Raw genomic sequence first — 14,706 nt, 5'->3', positions numbered from 1 at the left:
ATCTGCAGATAAAAAATTAAATAATAAGATTTTTAGTTATTATTTTTATATGAAAAAGTCTAATTTTTTATTAGTAATTAATTTTAACATTCGTTATCTAAAATTAAAAAGGAGAGAGGTAGGTAGAAATTTAGGAATGAGTTTAATTTTGAAAAAAAAATTCTCAAGGACCTATTTGTCTTTCGAACTTTATTTGTAAAATGACGTCAAGGACTTATTTGTCCTTTGAACTTTTTTCTCCTTCCAACGTGGCACCGTAACGGACATCTGAACACCGTTTCAGCCACGTCAGCCAGTTCCGTTAGGTGTATGAGAGGCAAATAGACGGAAGGACTAAATTGTCCTCCGTTTGTTAAAGTCAGGGACTTTTTTGTATTTAAAATTTGTCAGGGATGTATTTGTCAAAAGTTTAAAAAATTAGGGACCTATTTGTCTTTTTCTCTTTTATTTTTTATGGACTAACATATTTTTAAAACAGGCGTTTTTGAGCTTTTCACAATTTTAGAATTAATTTAGGAGAAAAATCATAAAAAGTTTCTACTCATTTTTTATGCTCATAAAACTAATAATTTAGTTATCTCTAGTTATTGTCAATAATCAATAATCTTTAATCTAAATTTAGAATTTTCAATTTTTGAACCACCAATAAAGATGGAACTAGAATGTCTATTATGAATTATGATAATTAAAATTAAAAACTCAAATTATACTTTTTGTGAACAATCATATTTTCTTCCATCAGATAATTAATTAACCCAATATAATTAACTAATAAATTTTTTTAATAATTATAATACTATCCAAAATTAACTTTTAATTTTTTATATTAACAAATTAGATCATAATTATAATAAAATTCTAACACTGATCCGAACGCCCTAGATGCTACACTGTGAAAGCCAGGCACATATGTCTTTCTATAATTGATATACTTTATACTTTATGTGATGATACTAATTAATTAAGATGCGTTAGATTAGATAAGACATTTATATATTTGCCAATGAAGATTATTATTAATTATTAGCTAGTTCGTTACCTGTAGTATGTGGAAAGTGTATAATGTCTCATTATTCGTTACTTCATTTAGCTTTAACTAGACAACTAAGCTATATATAGCATTAATAGTTTAAACCAATTAACAATATGACACAGGAGCATATAGAACTCTGAATTGAAAAACGACCCATCATGATGTTGGTATGTAGCTTATTATATATATAATTAATCACAGAATTTGTTGGTTTATTAATGTGGAAGGGATAGAATAGAACATATATTCTCACACACAAAATATGTGGGTGAGGAATCCTCAGTCACTGGATGGCAATCAGATCACGTTAAATGAAAAGTAACAAATAACATATTTCTTTCGGGGATGCAAACAAAGAGATAATGATAAATACATATTATATAATTGATAAATACTATAACGATATTGTAATGTGACTTGATCTTCTTGTATTATTATTATAACTTCATTATTGTTGACTTCAATTCATCAATATCCAATGATCTATCTTAGCTGCTATAGCTTAGCTTACACAAATATTTATTCATATACACTCCATGTATGTTGATACTAATTAATTAATTGATAGTTTAGACTGAAGGGGGAAAAAAATAGCACATCATCACACCATTTAAAGTTAGGACATACATTTTAAACTTATTAAAATTTTAACAAATCTTCTATATATTAAGTATTAACTAAAAGTTGCTAATTAAGGATTGAACTCATCAAATTTTGGCATTACATCAGCGGTAGGCAGATTATATGAATTAACTTTTGGCGCCTGCTGGTGCTAATTATTTGTATCTTGTCTCACTATTTTTTTAGGAACCAAAATCAATTATTATTTTTTTCAAAAAGATATATGTGTGTATTTTAATTTATTTTTAATATATAATTTTTTAATATATATTTTATATTAGTGACTTATTTTAATATATATTTAGTATATATGACTCTATGAGTGTTTTTTTTATAATTTTTTAATTAAATTAATAAATACTATATAGAGATATATAGTTAGTTGGTTACTTAATTATAAATTGAAATTGATTAGTTGATGCTAACTAAAAGACGATGATGATAGATAATAATGAGAGAGAAGCTAAGGGTGAAGATGACCTCTCTCCCTCTGATTGGGCATCTTGAAGGTATATATCATCACCTTATGTAGTAAACTAGTAATGTAGTGTTTAGAATATAATCAAAATTAAAATTATTAATTTGTTGCATGCATCCAAATTAAATTAGTCTATAAAATACTTCCCACTTCAGGTAACCATTTGATCTTATATATAACACCAAATATATAAGTTACCACATATCACATCCTAATAATATGAAACATTGCCATAATAATATTATTAAAAAATAATGCTGGACTACTAGCAGAATTTATTATTAGTTAATAATGTTTAAAAATATTAATTAAAAGTATGTTATTAAATGAATAGACTAATGATATTAGATTAATAATTAAAAATACTAGTCAATATAAAATAAAATTATTGATCCTTGAACATTTCTTACTACTAAATATGTATCAAATAGCACAAGACACACAACACCTTTGCAAGCAATATAATAACATGGTTTTTAAAGCTTATTTTAAACTATGCAAACAATATAAGTAAATCCTGGTGGAATAAAATATTTTCATTATCCTTTAATTTATGCATAATTTATTAATCAATAGCACTATACGTATACTAAATACTCTCAATAACCTGTATAAAAATATAATTATTATTAATTAATTATATATTTATTTTTTTAATTAACAAAAAAAAACACATATTAGTTATTAATAAAATATTAATGTCAAAACAGTATCTACAAGCGAAAGGATGTATGAGTAGCAAAATTGTCAATTAATTATCCATGTCAATTAATTTGAGATTTAATTATTCTATTGGTCTCTATAGTTCTATCAAAATTTTAATTGGATTTTTATATATACTTTTTTCAATTGGATCCTTACACTGCTTTTAATTTTGTAATTAAGGTAATTTTTATTTCAAAAAAATATTAAAATTAACAGAATATTTCTTCCAAAATACATGCAATCAAAGATCTAATTATATTTTTAATTATAAATACTTTTAATTGGCAAAAAATATTCAGTTTACTATAATACTTTTTATATTAGAAAAGACCTAATTATAAAATTAAAAACAGTATAGAGACTCAATTAAAAAAATATATATAAAAATTCAATTATAAATATAATAAAACTACAAGAGCGATAAAATAATTAAACCTTAATTTGGTTTAAATTTCACTGTCCATGTTTATATTAAGAAGATGGACTTATTAGCAATGCAAATACTGAAAATTATGTGGTATCAACTGAACTGATTCCATACCAATGATTAGACAAGACGACAAGGTTGAGAAAAATCTTGTACTGTTGGCAACACAACACACCATCTAATCATTGGAGAAAATTATGTCTTTGCCATATCCCCCCCACCTCACCCATTTCTAAATTATTTTAACTTTAATTTGTTAGAAAGAAGGTTCATATGGGCGATCCTATTGATGGTGGTCCATGTCTTCATCATATATTGCTATCTTTCCTTGTCTACTATACAAATAAAGTTTGTGTCACCACATTTTTATGGGACTATACTTCTTGACATGATTTTTCAACAAAAAATTAGGATGTTGCTTCTAATTATCATCATAATAAATATACAGCTAAATCTGACAATTGCATGCGTAGTATTGACGATATAACTTCGTCAATTTTATTTCATTTTCATTATAAATAAGCACACACTACTAACAAAATGAGAAACTGCCTCAGTGGTCACAGAATCCGTTCTTCTAATAAGGCTCGGAAGATACGTTTAAAAAAACTCATCAGTTCATGGCTTCATGCCATTGCCACCCCTTAATTGCACAACAGTTGGTTAATCCGTCGCGAATTTAAATTCTATTTAAGGGTCTACCGCTGGAAATGGATTGCTGCATGCACAAAACAAAATTCAAACTCTAACATTTGCTTAAACGGATGAGTGAACTAACCACCCGACCAAAACAAGTTGATTCTATTTTATTTGTAATTTGATACTGTAGTTTTATACTATTATTCATTTATTTGTATTTAGATATATCCACTGGTGGATGAATATAACGTTGTAGAAAATGAAATGTGCACAGAAATGCAGATACCGAGAGACATGAAGTTTCTTAAACTGAGAAACTGGGACAAGAAATTTGGGGGCACATGCCTTGTTTCACAGATATTAATTGGTAAATGATAACAGAATAGAAACAACCACCAAGTAGCACTCTCAGGCTGACACTACCTGCCACCACTAACTGTCTCTGCTAAGTATAAAAAATTGAGAATTTACGTAAAATAAATAAAATATAAAATTGTAGTAAAATTTAAATCTTAAAACTCTCTAATTTAGTAAAGTTTTATAAAATTGATCGAGTCATTTAAAATTAAAATATAAAAAAATTTTAAGAATTAAATCGAGATTCTTTTCTATTCTTTATCTTAGTAGCACACACATTAAAATAATTCTTACCATTCTAAGCTTCCTCTGTAGTAATTCTCTTTCCAAGATCACTGGTAGTGGTGTACCTATGTATTCATTCAAGAATTCCTAGAATAATAGCAGGATTTAATAAATGTATATAGTTAACTGACATCATCATGTACTAATAAAATAAAAAGACTTTGTTGTTGTTTTCTCTCAGATTTTATATTTGGTATCTCTCTGTTTTTTGTTCACTCCTAGGAATCTACAATTTCAACATGTTGAAATAGAATATATATATATAGCAAACAACTCTGCAATCTTTAAAGAATATGAGAATTAATCAGAACAAGGTTTAGTATTCTCCCAAGTTGCCTCCAGATCAGAATACAAGCCGTTCAACCCAATAGAACACTACTCATTGCAGTGGCAGGCCAAGGTTCAAGCTAAGCTGTGGTGGTGCTGGCACACATGCATGCATACTATCATCATCCTCAACCACAACAGCTTGCACCAAAATAGCTAGCTAGCTAGATTATACTACTATATAAATCCAAGAAAACATTATTATTTGTAAATGTAAATGCATTACAACATATGGTGATGCATTGCATTGAGACTATCGCCTCCTTTAGGTATATATTAAAGAAAACAAATGATATATACCACTGTCGGCTGTGCCCTCTATCAAGATTCATTCACTTTAAAAATATTATAAGGACAAATTATAGGGAAAAGGAAAAAGAGGAGGAAGATGTTAGAACTTATATATAAAGCCAAAGAATCTCATTCTTTGCATGCTTAATTTTAAGGGAAAAAAGGACGTTTCCACTTGTTTACCTCACACAAGTGTTTGCAAATACACCAAAGAGGTTTGCGTGGTACACCATAATATGAGTTGTATATTATTTTGGGGTTATAGAAAGAAACAAAGAACTAGCTAGGTAGTGATCCATATATTGCATAGGGAAATCCATACTAAGATTTAAGAAAAAGAAAATGACAACAATTAGTGACAAAACAAAATAAGAAGAACCGAAGAAGTCAACAAGCAACAGGATGAGAAATATTTTGTATATTGAATTAGCATACACTCTTTTATCATTAGATAGAGTCAGACTCATTATCCCATGTGGTTACCACACATTCCATTGAATGGTAAGAGATATGTGTCTGCTCGGTTTAAAAGACAGAATGAGTATAAGTAACAAATTTATATACACTAAAAAAAAAACTTTACCATCAGTTAAGGCCCCATATTTGTACTTTCAAATACCCATAACTATCCATCAACACTTTCGATTTCGAAGCTTTAATTGTTGCAGAACTAGTGTTTCCATCCTTTTGAGTGACCATCTTCCATGTAGGGCTCTAAAAATCCAATAAACTGAAAAGGTTGGAGGCACAAAAAAGAAGGGTTGAGAAAAAATTATTTCAATGGACAATTCTATTTGTTACCAAGGCTAAAGAAAAATAAATCTTGCAAGTTGAAAACAGAAAAAACTTTTCTCCAGGCTAAAACCTTATCCGCAGCTAGGGATGGATGAGTATGAAGAAAGTTAACTTGAGTCTTAAGTTATGCAGAAAAGACACCATACTATGTTTGAATGTGCGATGGAAGCAAATGAAAAACAGAGTTTAACGATTACCCACATACCTTGCTTCCATCTTCTGTCCATCGTGCGCCATATCCTTCAGCAACCCTTATTTCGAACACGGTTCCATGCGGCGGGACAACATGCATATTCACCCAACAACAATGTGCTATTAGGCGCTTAATTACATCCATTGCAAGTCTATTCTTATTAGAATCTGCAATGAGTGGTTACAAATACAAGAATTAGTAAAATCAATGCAATCAACTTGTTAGACACACTATTAATCAATAGCATTTTCGTCAACATATTAAAATAACATGCAGAGAAACATAGAAAGCAAAGCACAAAACGGAAATTGCAAAGCAATTATTATTGCAAATCTATTGAAAAGTTTCTGAAAAAGGGAAAAATATTCCTTACCACCTCCATCCAGGGACCCCCAATAACCACTGCTACTCCTACAAGCATGTTTGGCCAATGCACGAGCTCCAAGAGTTAAGGAACTACCTTCAACCTTAAGCAGTCAAGCCAACAAAAGGTATAATTTATTTTCAAAGTACACAGATTTTTCACTGCATCATATTAGCTAAACAAACTCACCATCAAACAGAGACTAATGAACCCTCAGAAAAAAAAAAGTATGAATAAAGTCACTTTCTTACATCTGGATTGCATAGCAAACTAAAAGATGCTAATAGAGTTGATCTTGGTGGTGGAAGCGCATCTGGAATTGTCCCTGCTGTATGCATCAACCCTAGAAGGCCTTGACACCTTCATACTTAATTCTATATAAGACCAAAACAGCACAAGGGTCAGGGCACTTTGTAAGTAAATAGCCATTTACCAAGCAAACATTTATGACTGCATGATAACTTCAAGGAAAGAAATGCAGGATGCTTAAGAGGGAGAATATGGGGTAAAGCAAAAATATATATGTGATTTAATTCCAATAGGAAATAACATAGTTCTTACTTCTTAAGGTTAACTCCACTTCATTGCAGTACATTATATCAAAAAAGGCAGAACATGCACAGTAACATAATTGTAGAGGGTTCTTAGATGATGATTCTAAGATTGCAGATCAGTTGCAGTGGTTTTACAGGAGAGTGAACTCACAGAGAATAAATTGGCCAAAGGAATGTATGGTTGAAGGGTATGTTTTGAAACACCAATTGCAAGAACACCATTTGACTTTTCCTTCTCTTCTGTGTAAAACTCCGGTAGATTTCTACTCTGCAATGCTATGCAAGCTTTATTCTGGGGTATCAGTATAAAATCTGGAAATGACTTAGAAATCAATGTAACTGAGGCAAGAAATTAGCAACTCAAACTAGCTTAGTTCATTTTGATTCTCATTTTGAATCAATTAATCACCTGCAGATACTAAACAATATCTCCAGTACCTTTTTCAACACTGTCAACACCTGGAAGAACTTTCCCGAGGTTTTCTGTCTCCAACATGTCAGCAAAGGTAGGATACCAACGTATTCCCTACATATTGATTATGTTAAGAAGCAGAGCAACCGCATTACAGAAAGATCCCCACTAATAACAAAACTAATCATTACCTGAACTTCAAACACGACAGATTTGTTTACCAGAATCAGGTTTCCTAGTCCAATCCTGGAAAGGGAAAACCAAATATTCCAAAAATTAAAAGGAAATATGAATAGAAGTGAAATGGGCAACATGTAGCTCATAGTAGTCCAATAGCCAACTATTAAGAGAAAATACAATCCAAGAATCAAGTAACAAGATACTATGCATCCATGGTAAGACAACTCTTTTGTTACATTGGAAGCAAGCATAACACCTAAGTTCCTAAGACTTATTGGAATATAAATCTGCATACAACCTCATTGGCATATCACATATCTTTAAGATTGTAAAACATTGAAACCTGCTGTATTTGCCGCCGGCGCACCTCCCTTCAACTGTTTTCAGGCCATCTGCAGTCAATAACTACATCATAATTCCTAAGACTTCATAAAAGAAATAGGACTCTACCGAATTACTTCAAAGCAATTCATTCTAAGCAATAGAGAATTTTTCTACCTATCAACATGGCTTGAGCAAAAAACAAATGCTTTAGCAGTGATTACAGAGTGATAGAACTTTCTACCTTTGAGCTGTGAGAAAAATGGTTCTTGAACATGGATTTCAAAAGAGAGACTCTTCAAAATCTGTTGAAACAAAAGTTCATACACTATTTAAGATCTGTTGCAACTAGCTTCAAGCAAAAGACAAATAGAAAGAAGCAAATAGCGGCATCAAATGTTTAAGTTCATTTTACATTCAGTATCTCAGATATCTTATCCAAAATCAATTTGTGCCACTCGGAATGCTTCTTCTGCACGGAAGCAATATCAATTTCATTGGTCACCGATGAATTGCATGATCCTGTCCAGAAAAACGTTTGAGAATCCATGCATTTCAAGAGAACTAATGCTAGACGCTTATACAATGGATACCGTGGCACTCCTTCCAACAAATCTGCACACAAACTCAAGCATGCAGTGTATGAGTAGGAGGACAAAAGTGGAAACTTCTTTTTTTCAATGGAGAGTAATATAAATAGTTGTACCGAGTGAAGAAGATGGTTGTGTGGGATCATCTTTGAGAAGGGTGGAGCAGAATTCAGTAGAAAGGGCAATATGGTAATTCTGAGAGTTGGAGAGAGTGAACTTCACGAGCTCCTCTAAACAATCGCTTCCCCACTTCTCCATTTTCATTTAACAATCAAAACTTCAAACCCTAATCAAGTCAACGCATCATAACGATTTTTGCACCTTCCCCCAAAATACCTAAAATATAATTTTTATTACAGTTAGTCTTTAAAAAAAATATCAATTAAGTTTTTCATTATAACAAACTATGGATATAGATGTATTTCCGTGAATTAACAGTACTGTTTATATATTTCATTATTTATTGTGGTGTATATTCTATTACTACCATATGTGAGTATTAAAATGATATACTTCTAAACGATAAATTATTTATTATCTTTTAAATTTTTATATAACTTTTGTTCACCGTTTATTATTTATCACGAATTTTACTAAAATAAACATGTCACATTAAATAAACTGTACATGAATCAATGAAAAGAGAAAAAGACATTATGTGTCTACTATTTATTATTATAGAAAATCAAATTGTCAAAATTTTTAAGAATTTAATTGTCATTTTATTCTTTTTATTATTTTTGTTGTATCTTTAGAAAAAAGTTTAAAATAAGCAGAAAATAAAAATACAAATTATAAGTACCCTAATAATTTATTTGTTATATTATTTTGGCCAATCTATGTGTAAATTTGTGTAATATAAATGTAAATTATACAGTAAACTCATGTGCATATGTGTGTTAAAAAGAACTAATATGTGAAGTAATTCTCTAAGATTTGAAAATAATAAGAATTTGTTAAAAATTAAAGTATTTGATTTGAATTTCGTTGAGAATAATAGAAAAAAGTGCAACTTCTTGAAGCAAACGAGATTATAATAATCTTGAACTAGTATTATTTGATGAGTTTGGTACATCTGTATGGTGTTGAGGTATATATTATGGGGTTGGTTCCCTCTTTTTTATTTATATCATATATTCTAAATGAAATTTTTACAAAAAATGTGTCACAATTTAGTGTAACCTAAAATTCATATCACCAAGGTAACTAAATTCTAAACACCTTTGAGGACTAAAAAGACTCTGTGTATCAGTGTATGTACAATTTGGAAGTTGTTTGCACATTTTGCCTTCTGATATCTTTTCTGTGTTTCTAATCTACCTATAAATGATTTTACTGTAGTCGTTTAATTCATGTTTAATTCATGTAGTTGACTCTTTCTAGTGGGATACGACTTTGTTGTTATAGTTGTTATTAACAACTTTAATGGAGCCTAATTCCAAGTTACTTGGCTGTGTTGCACAATGTGGCTCAACAGAACCATATGAAACATGAGCCTTTAGAGTCCACAGTAGAACCAAAACCAGCATGATCACAGAAACAAGAACCATTCCAGACCACACCATCTTTGCATATCTCTTCAATGGATTGCAGTGTTTGACAAGAATTTCAGAGAATGCATCCTTCACAAGCTGGCATTCCAACAAGTTCTCCATGCTTGGATATACATTTAGTAAGTCCTGAATTGAACTTGTGAATGCTTCAACTCTCACATATTCACTTCCACTTATTATGAAACTGCTTCCACTTTCACTGTCACATGTCCCATCAGAGCATGTAAAAGGCTTTAGTACCTTTGCAATGTCTCCTATTCTTATGGTGTTGGCAGGGCAGTTCTGTGGCTGGTATAGATACTCCGGCGGCGCCGAGAAAGGGTTGCAAACATGAACAAGATTTGGATATGATGTTGCCTGCATGCCTGATATGTTTTCATTCACCTGCACAATTACCATAACATGTGACACCACTACTAAAGTAGTTACATAGGGATTACTATTAGTGTTGAATCAACATTTGATTGATGCAAATTATACCTTATTTACAAGGTTATAGATTCCAGCACTAACACCAGACAGGACTGATTTTGCTGAGAGCAATTCATCACAAGGAAGTATGGAACTTAAGCTGTTATTGTATGGATTTTCTTGAAAGTTGTCAAGTGCTGTGCAAGCATCACCAGAAAATCTGCAATATGGTGGAACTTTTTTTAGTTAGTTAAGGTTGAGAACTATTGAGAAATGAGTAATGCAGATTGGAATTGGAGTTTACTTTTCTAAGAAGAAATAGATCCCAAAGAATATCCAGCATATCACTGTCATCAACCAGCAAAGTGTGATTAACCTGTGAAGAACAAAAGGGTAACACAAAATTTAGATTTTTGACAGATAAATAGCATCTAAGCTTCCAAGAAAATGCAGTTCAGCTTGCTTACAAGTAAAGTGCTCGTCGCAGCCTCAGTACTCCGGAAACTGCACATAAAAATCCAAACATTTATGAGAATCATGTGTCATATACAAAAATTGCTTGAAGCAAGAGCTACAAAGTAGTCTTTTAGGATTTGAAAATGATGAATTCATCCCACACAATTCAAAAACTTGTATAGGAGGACTAATTATAAACCAAGTGGGACATACCTGACAAAACTGTCACTGCAACCAAGTTGAAACTCATAATCACAATGGTAATCACAAATCTGCAATTAGAAGCATTCCACTATTATTGCAATGTACTGCATTATTCATAAGAGACAGAGAGGAATGAATTCTTACACAAGTTTCAAGCCCTTGTTGATAAGGCGCCTATTCTTGCTAGCTTCCTTTTCAATATTTGCAGATGCATCATCAAGCCTCTCAGTTGTTGAGTCAAGTCTCACAGAAACCACAGAATTATTGACATTGTCTTCCATCAAGTTACTCTCCATGTCTTTTAATGCTCCTGCTGTGTTGTTTATTGTTTCTGATGCCTCATTTGCTGTCTTTATTATAATTCCAACTGAACTTTCTGCTTCAGAATGGAATCTTGCACTCCCAGCAAGAACAAGCCCAGTTGCAACTCTACAAAATCAAACATCCATGCATACATGAATCGTGGAAAGCCATGGAATTTGTCAAGGAGAGTGAGTTGGCTCGATGTCCGAGGACGAATGAATAACTTACATGGCTAATATGGTGAGCAATATAGCCAAAGGGATAATTGAAACATCAAAACTCTTGTAAGGAAACACATTCTTCACCCTTTTTGGTTTCTCACTTTTGCCATAGAACTTGGTTGTTACTAACAAATAACCTCCATATAATGTTCCACACAAAAGGAAGAGGATCCCAATTGCAAATCCATAAACTCCTGTGAAGATCACTGACTACAAAACATTAAGGAAGTGTTAACAATTAACAATATTCCATATATATCATTGGTCTATGAAACTTAGAGTTGAGAAAGATTTATACACTCCAATAGTGCTTGTTGGTGATGTCAAATCCTCCTTTGTACTTTCTGAAATTATCAAAAGGATCCACTCTAACAGTATTATCAAGCTGCCAAATCTGTTCTGGTGCATTATCTGCAACAAATATAGACATAATGTTCCTCATTTTTAGCCAATTTTGAAAGACATGGAGAATATGCAACATTAATTATTATTAGTCCTTCAAGTAATACAGCTTTCAATGTGAACAAACACAAAGGTATAGAAGAAAATCTGAAAGAAACCATATATTACCTGATGGAGAATCAGCTGGTGGAAGAACTTGAGCAGCAATTTGTGGTAAAATCAACACCATAATCACTAAAACAGAAACTAGGCCTTTGATTGCATTGGCTACAACCATCTCTTTTAAGATTAACCTGCCAATCAATGTTTTGATATCCGTTAGAGAATTTGATATGTATATACAATCATGTTAGAACCATTAGATAGAACTTAGAAGGAGTCATGGCTTAGGAAAAAGAAAAAAAAAAACACATTTGAAGGCTTTCCTTTTTACATAGAATAAGTTGGTTACAAGGAAAGAACATTTGTGACTGTTGTTTAGTGCATGAAAGTAACTTACCTCAGAAAGAAACTGAGAGAGAGAAAACCGAAAGTTACTGGAAAATTATTAAACTGTTCCCAAAAACCTGCAAGAATCTCTGCCTAAAATTTTCTCTTTGGAGAAAAAACTTGGCTTGTGGCTTAAATGAACCATAAGACACACAAAAACCCTCTTTAATCTGCAGAGTTTGCATGTGATGTGAAAACACCCATGTAGCTTTTTTTCCTTCTCAATATTCTCCAAAACTAATAAGTAATAATGTTATAGAAACCTTTCACACTCTGATCTTTCAAAACTCAATAGGGTGCTTAAAAAGTATATATATATATATATATATATATATATAACATATGAAAACACCTGGAAACTCATCAAGACTACTATTCAAGTGCCAAATTGTTTAATAAAAAGTACAAGAATCCAAATCCAACCTCAACTAGAACACTTCTAAGATTTTTCTGATGCTCTAAATCGTCATTTCTTATCAACTAAAAGACCTTGATGGGTTAGTTGGTTAATTAAATATTAACCAAGATTAGATTTTGCATAGTTTTGGCACAACTTTTTTAATTTATAGTCAACCCCTTGTCAGCAAAATTGAATTTTACTGCTTTAAACTTTAATTGGTGATTAAGAAGAAGAAAAAAATTGCTACCTAAAGTGATAGGTAAGGTTTCAAAACTTGTATAGTAACTTTACTGAAAAAATAAGACTCCAAAAACAAAGTGTCAATGAAATAATATTAGTGATAATAAAATAACATACAAAACCGTGTCAAACACTCTAGTCAGAGGGTTATGTTCTCATTTCTCAGTGTCCAAATTTTCAACCTAAACCACTTCTGATCTGATACATAACAACTACAAAGAAGTCAAAAAAATGTCATTTAATTTAAAAAATCCTATGTGTACAAGGTCCTACTTTTTTGAAGGTGGTGCATCTGGTATAATTCACAAACAAAACCATAAATTTTCTTCATTTTTTCCCCTCTTAAAGTCAAATGATGACAAAGGGCTTGACTTTCTGGTCAAGGAAACAAACTAGCTAGTGGAATTAATATGTGGGTAGATATTTTTTTAAATCCTCATTTTTTTTAAACTTTAGAATTTAGGGTTAGGATTTAGAATTTAGAATTTATTATTTAAATTTAATATTTAGGAATTAGAATTTAGAGTAAAAGAATAATTTAAAAAAAGTTGATTGATATTAGTTGAAAAATAGTTGATTTTCTAGTTGAATTCATATTATATATGTAAGTTAATTTCTATGCATTACCTAAACAGAATTGCACAAATATGTAATGATTTTTCACCCCTTTTTTTGTGGTAATAAGCATATAATCTAGTAATAGGTGTGAAATCGGTGAGGTTTAATTATTCTATCCGTCGTTATAATTTTTTTGAATTTTTAATTAGATTTTTATATTTTTTTTAATTGAGCTCATATATCATATCAAATATTGTAATTAAGTTTTTATTGTGACAAAAATATTAAAATTAACAGAATATTTTGTTAAATAGAATAAATATATTTAATACTTGACTGAATATTCTGTATAATTTAATAGAATATTCTATTAATTCTAATATTTTTGTTATGACAAGAATTTAATTATAAAATATGATATAATATAAAAATTTAATTAAAAAAATATAAAAACCTAATTAAAAATTTGATAAAATTATAAACTGACAATGTAATTAAATCAATCTGTTATATAGTAATATTAATACTATATTATATGGTATGGGTTATTTATGCACGTGGAAATCAAATTATTAGTTCATTCCATGAATTGCAAATAGCAGCCATTTTCTGCCGCAAAAATGGAAGGGTATCTATCTAATATAGTAATATATCTATCATATTCATATATTCATATATCAAGCAAGTTGCAGCAGCCAGGTTCTATAAAGTAGAAATATCTATAGGAAATAAATCCCAAAATGATATACATATTATTAAATTAGTTATCCTTTAATAAGGTTCAATGAACAATTACTCATTTTTGGGTCTAATTAATAGTACATATGGTCATGGATCAAACACCTATGCTGACGTGGCATGAGTATTTTGTCAACTTGGACCAACAGTGATTGCCAA

The 14,706-nt window shown here is 30.7% G+C and overlaps 2 protein-coding genes across 2 annotated transcripts; both read right to left on the bottom strand.

The window, feature by feature from the left end:
- Positions 1 to 4,837: 4,837 nt before the first annotated feature.
- LOC130944549 (uncharacterized) lies at positions 4,838 to 9,098 on the bottom strand. Its single transcript, XM_057872908.1, is given in 11 exon segments — positions 4,838 to 5,893; positions 6,164 to 6,318; positions 6,525 to 6,618; positions 6,767 to 6,882; positions 7,205 to 7,319; positions 7,479 to 7,595; positions 7,673 to 7,727; positions 8,005 to 8,053; positions 8,227 to 8,287; positions 8,398 to 8,597; positions 8,689 to 9,098. Coding segments are annotated over 11 exon segments (1,170 nt in total). The 5' UTR covers positions 8,837 to 9,098; the 3' UTR covers positions 4,838 to 5,833.
- A 487-nt stretch (positions 9,099 to 9,585) lies between these two features.
- LOC130944548 (uncharacterized) lies at positions 9,586 to 12,920 on the bottom strand. Its single transcript, XM_057872906.1, has 10 exons — positions 12,622 to 12,920; positions 12,291 to 12,415; positions 12,019 to 12,131; positions 11,728 to 11,930; positions 11,341 to 11,625; positions 11,206 to 11,264; positions 11,004 to 11,040; positions 10,841 to 10,912; positions 10,606 to 10,756; positions 9,586 to 10,509 (listed from the first exon to the last, which is right to left on the bottom strand). Exons 2-10 carry the CDS (start codon positions 12,397 to 12,399, stop codon positions 9,952 to 9,954), a joined length of 1,587 nt encoding a protein of 528 aa, XP_057728889.1. The 5' UTR covers positions 12,400 to 12,415; positions 12,622 to 12,920; the 3' UTR covers positions 9,586 to 9,951.
- Between the last annotated feature and the right edge of the window lie 1,786 nt (positions 12,921 to 14,706).

The sequence above is a fragment of the Arachis stenosperma genome, chromosome 8 (assembly GCF_014773155.1).
Source record: "Arachis stenosperma cultivar V10309 chromosome 8, arast.V10309.gnm1.PFL2, whole genome shotgun sequence".
Lineage (NCBI taxonomy): Eukaryota > Viridiplantae > Streptophyta > Magnoliopsida > Fabales > Fabaceae > Arachis > Arachis stenosperma.
Note: the sequence above shows the minus strand (reverse complement) of the source record. Positions and strands in the feature narration are given on the sequence as shown.